A 5776-nucleotide genomic window follows, 5' to 3' on the forward strand; every position below is an offset into this window, starting at 1 on the left:
ATCAGTCTCTTGCACCCTGTCACTCTATATCACACCACATCAGTTTCTGTCACACTCTGTCACTATCACACACCATCAAGTCTCTATCACACCCTGTCACTCTATCACACCACATCAGTCTCTCTCACACCCTGTCACTCTCACACCTTGCTCTCTATCACATCCCATCAGGCTCTTGCACCCTGCCACTTTATCACACCCTATAACTCTCCATCACACCCCATCAGTCTCTTGCACCCTGTCACTCTATCACATAATTACTCTCTATCACAGCCTGTCACTCTTAATCACACCACGTCACTCTCTGACACCATCACTCTCTATCACACCCCATCAGTCTCTTGCACCCGTCACTCTCTTACACCTTACTCTCTATCACACCCTGATCAAGCTCTTGCACCCTGTCACTCTATCACATAATTACTCTCTATCACAGCCTGTCACTCTTAATCACACCACGTCACTCTCTGACACCATCACTCTCTATCACACCCCATCAGTCTCTTGCACCCGTCACTCTCTTACACCTTACTCTCTATCACACCCTGATCAAGCTCTTGCACCCTGTCACTTTCTCACACCCTATGACTCTCTATCACACCCCATCAGGCTCTTGCACACTGTCACTTTCTCACACCCTATCACTCTACCACACCCCATCAATTTCTGGCATCCTATCACTCTCTCACACCCTGTCACTCTCTATCACACCCCATCAATTTCTTGCACCCTGACACTCTATCACACAAATACTCTCTATCACTACCTCTCACTCTTTGTTACACCCTGTCACTCTCTGACACTATTACTCTCTATCACACCCCATCAATCTCTGGCATCCTGTCACTCTTTATCACACACTGCTTCTCTCTATTACACAATTTCAACATGTATCACACCTTGTAAATGTTTATCACACTGTCCCCTTTTAGCCTGAATCACACACTCTCAGTTTTAATCACACTCTGTTACACTTTATCACACCCTGTCACTCTCTATTATGCAATTTCACTTTTTATCACACTCTTTCATTTCCCAACACATCCTGTGCTGAACTCGAAGTAATAAACTAAAGTAATTCTGTGTTACTGAGTCTTTTCTATTGAGTGTTGGTACACATCAGAAAAGCAGCTCACAGATGTGCAGGTAGACTTTGGTTTGATAAATATAAATTCCCTGTAAACAATTGCTAGAGTTTAATTCAGTGCTGGGTAATCAGGACGTTTAGGGTGTCATTACTGATGAAAAGCTGTCATGAAAGCTCACATAAATCCCTTAAGAACAATAATATCTAAATATGTTGCAGTATTGTACAAATTGAGGGAGTTATTTATTGATAAAGCACTATTTATATTATATAATGCAATAATTGTTCCACACTTGGTCTATTTTATTGAAGTCTGGGTTAAAGCATGTAAAACAAAATCTCATTTTTGTTTTACAGAAAAGAGCTGTAAGAATTATTACAAGAAAACATTACTCACCCATGAAATACATTATTTTATCAATTGAAATTATTAAAATTTTATGAGTTGGTTGATTACAATATTTTACAGGTTCTGTATAAGGCCCATAAAAACACATTGCCATGAAACATCCAATTGAACTTTGTTAAGAGAGAAAATTATTACAGTCTCAAGGGGATAGAGATGTTTGTTAAACTTCGATTTAGAACCAGTTTGAAGGAACAGTATTATTCAGTCCAAGGAAAAAGGTTATGGAATAATCTGGAGAGTGATGTGAAAAAGGGCAGATCAATGTTTATGTTTAAGAAAAAGATCAAATTAAATAATGTGTATCTATGTAAATTGTTGTTTACCAAAGTTTTGATGTTTTTGGTTTTTACAAATTACTTTTGTTCTAATTTATTCTTGGGAAATAAGGGGCAGACATAAGATATTTTCTGCTTTCTGCTGCCTTTCATTTTATTTATTTTTTCTCTGTTCTCTATTGAGTTCATTTTGTTTTTTTAATGAAACATTTTTTAATAGAAAAATAAAGATAAAAATCCAAAATCACATCATTTCTTTGATCCAAGTCTGAAGACAGAGGGATCAGCTTCCTGAGGTCCAGGACCTGAGACTCGTCCACTTGCTTCTGTAAAACCAATTAGACTGAAGGAAAGCTCAGTTTCACTTTGACAAACAGCTCCTCCCACCTTTGCTTTGGTGTCGGAAAAGACGAAACATTTTAAACCCTCCTCAGTAACACCTCCTCATGGCTAAGTGATCCTAGGATCAATGTCGGGTTGGACCTTCTCTGACAAAGTGGTCCTATAAGGGTCTCCCCCTGCAGCCCATTCAGGCTCAGACAGAATGAATTCTTCCTCTGGGCTTACCCCCTGCAGGAAGGAGCGGACCAAAGAACTGAGACTTCTGAAAAACCAGGTCTACAGATGAGCTCAGTGACTTCATCAGACCTGCTGAAACATGGACCTCCTTCAGAGTGGGCTCAGGTGTTTGGGGGTCTCTCATGTTGTCCTCCTTCTCTCAGTTTGACGCCCTGTTCCTGGTAGATTTGCACACAATGGATTTAACAGAACCCCTGGGATATTTAGGGTCTTACCAYTCTGACTTGTACTTTTCACTAATCCCTCCTTTGTGTATTAGGACCGTCAAAATAAAAGCATGTAAATATTTATACAATAACTTAATTAGAATTTGTTAAAACTGAGTTTCACTGACAGTGAAGAAGGTTGTGTTCTTTGTTTTGTAAAAAAAAAAAAGCCAAATTAAACAGACTCTAACTGATTTATAAGAATAAAATCATAAAACTAAAACTGTACCAGGTTCTGAACTGATCCTGTTTTTACTTCATATCAGATCAATAGAGGTTTCCCAGCATCACACACTTTCAGCTAACTCTATAAACTCCTGAGGACTATCTGATGAAAGGATTAGAGAATATGTCTCTTGTTGTATAAATCACATTTGACCTAAACCAATATAAATCTACTGACGTAGAAGAAAATGTTTAGCAGAAGACATTTCAAAGCACTTTTCAGCAGTGGACAAGAACCTAATCCCCCTCCGCTAATCCCTCTGCCCTCCTTCTCTGAGGGCCTATTGGTTAATCCCTGTGTCTGCGCGTCCTGATTGGTTAARCCCTCTGAAAGTGCAGTGCACATGTAATCCTCTGTTTGTTTCAGAGCAACATTTGCAGTGTAATCCCATGTAGGAGCAGATGTGATGGGGGAGGATAGCTTGGAGCAGACCTTCAGGAAGGTGAATCCAGGAGAGAAAAACACCTCATTTCACAGAAACGCAAGGAAAGACAGGTTCAAAGTGTTCCAGCGTCTTTTTAATGGGTCTAAGTGAATAAACCCAACGAGCCTAAGTCTTTGTGTGCCTCTGACAAACAAAACAGAGAGAAAACACAAAGTCTGTAAGGATGATTATCCCAAATGTTTCAGGTTTCTTTGAATTTAGTTCAAACTGATCGTTGGCTCCCACCATGCCAAAGTTCAGCTAAAWAWTTTTTTTTTTTTCTGGATGGCCTCCCTTCTCCCCTTATAGCCATCCCCTCCACACCATTATGTTTTTTTTATTTTTTTATTTCTATTTTTTTATTTTTTTGTGAAGAGAAAAATAGAGACAGAGAAAAACAGAGAAGTAATTAGAAAAAATAGAAAGACTGAAATAGCGATTAGGAATGTATTAAATATACACCAACAAAACACAGGACCACACACCCAACATCTGTCCGCTCACCTGAAAAACAAATGGATAAATACATAGAAAGCGTAGAATATTTCTAAAAAACCGCTGATTTGTAGCTATTTAAAATTAGCACTGGTGGCCATATTGGATTTTGTGTTTGAATTTGGATTTTGTTAAAGATTGTTYCTTGGCTACAGCTACACAAATTTTAAGCTTTGTTTGTAAAAATGTCGGAATTATAGCTTTTTGTAAGATTTGCTTTAGCTGTAAGCTTTTATAGGAACTACAATTTGGCATTCTTAGCTACAATCACACAAAATCTCAGCTCAGTATTTCCTAAAAAATCTGATTTAGAGCCATTTGAAACTAGCTGTTGTGGGCATCTTGAATTTTCTAATTTATTGACATCTTAAAAATGTGGGCGGGGCTTGACTGAGTTTGTTTACTTTGTTTATTGGAGATTGTGGCGTCAATGTTYCTTCTTCCTGACAGTGATTTATGGAACTTTACTGAACACATGAAADCAAATGTCAGGATGGCCGAGTGGTCTAAGGCGCCAGACTCAAGCAAAATCCTTCCCTCGTTGCGTGTGGGACTTCTGGTCTCTGAATGGAGGCAAGGGTTCAAATCCCACTCCTGACAAAGCTTCGATCAGCGATGACWTTTTAAGCTCATGACCTGACAGTACTACATGTTGAAGGTTGCAAATTACACATTGTCGAATTTCAGMTCSATATGTCTAAAAATAACAGAATTGGGGCCTTAGTGGCCATCTTGGATTTATTTTTTTAATTTCAGGATTTGTTGAGCAATGCTCTCAGCTATCACAATACAAAATTACTGATTAATATATTTCAAATGTTAGTAGTTACTATTGTACAGAATATCAGCTTTATGTGGCAGAAATTGGCTCAAATACAGTACATTTGTTTCTCAAATTAGCATTAGCTCTCAGCTTAAAATTTAAATAAGATTTCAGAGTGTCAGTGGGATTGCTCTTGGCTCCCGCCAAATTTCAGCTAAATATTTTTCTAAAAATGGCTGATTTGTAGCTGTTTAAAATTAGCTATGGTGGCATTATTGGATTTTGTGTTTGAATTTAGATTTTGTTAAAGATTGTTTCTTGGCTACAGCTACACGAATTTTAAGCAATGTTTGTAAAAATGTCCGAATTATATCTTTTTGTATAATTTGCTTTGGCGTAAGCTTTTATTGGAACTATCATTTGGCATTCTTAGCTACAATCACACAAAATCTCAGCTCAKTATTTCCTAAAAAATCTGATTTAGAGCCATTTGAAACTAGCTGTTGTGGCCATCTTGAATTTTCTAATCAATTGACMTCTTGAAAATGTGRACGGGGCTTGACTGAGTTTGKTTAYTTTGTTTATKGGAGATTGTGGTGTCAATGTYTCTTTTTCCTGACAGTGATTTATGGWACTTTACTGAACTCATGAAAACAAATGTCAGGATGGCTGAGTGGTCTAAGGCGCCACACTCAAGAGAAAATCCTTCCCTCAATGTGKGTGGGACTTCTGGTCTCTGAATGRAGGCGTGGGTTCAAATCCCACTCCTGACAAAACTTTGAGCATTGATGACTTTTTAAGCTCATGACATGACAGTTCTACATGTTGAAGGTTGCAAACTACACACAGCCTGATTTCAGCTCGATATGTGTAAAAATAACAGAATTGGGGCATTAGTGGCCATCTTGGATTTATTTATTTAATTTCAGGATTTGTTGAGCATATCTATCAGCTACCACAACACAAAATTTCTGATTAATATCTTTGAAATGTTATTGTCAGTTACTATTGTACAGAATATCAGCTTTATGTGGCAGAAATTGGCTCAAATACAGTACATTTGTTTCTCAAATTAGCATTAGCTCTCAGCTTAAAATTTAAATAAGATTTCAGAGTGTCAGTGGGATTGCTCTTGGCTCCCGCCAAATTTCAGCTAAATATTTTTCTAAAAATGGCTGATTTGTAGCTGTTTAAAATTAGCTTTGGTGGCCTTATTGGATTTTGTGTATGAATTTGGATTTTGTTAAAGATAGTTTCTTGGCTACAGCTACACAAATTTTCAGCAATGTTTGTAAAAATGTCCGCATTATAG

At 37.7% G+C, this 5776-nt stretch overlaps 1 protein-coding gene across 4 annotated transcripts in view; it reads left to right on the plus strand.

The window, feature by feature from the left end:
- LOC106528536 (soluble scavenger receptor cysteine-rich domain-containing protein SSC5D) overlaps nt 1-1083 on the plus strand; it is a 2988-nt gene extending 1905 nt beyond the window's left edge. For 2 of the 4 annotated variants that reach the window (XM_014023724.1, XM_014023721.1), the window contains one exon: nt 164-1083. In XM_014023724.1, the coding sequence (XP_013879178.1) occupies nt 164-206 (43 nt within the window). In that variant the 3' untranslated portion in view covers nt 207-1083. Of the gene's footprint in view, nt 1-130 lie in introns of all 4 variants that reach the window. The other 2 variants (XM_014023722.1, XM_014023723.1) reach the window with 2 other exon arrangements.
- The last annotated feature ends 4693 nt before the right edge of the window (nt 1084-5776 follow it).

The sequence above is a fragment of the Austrofundulus limnaeus genome, unplaced genomic scaffold, assembly GCF_001266775.1.
Source record: "Austrofundulus limnaeus strain Quisiro unplaced genomic scaffold, Austrofundulus_limnaeus-1.0 Scaffold388, whole genome shotgun sequence".
In the NCBI taxonomy this organism is placed as follows: domain Eukaryota; kingdom Metazoa; phylum Chordata; class Actinopteri; order Cyprinodontiformes; family Rivulidae; genus Austrofundulus; species Austrofundulus limnaeus.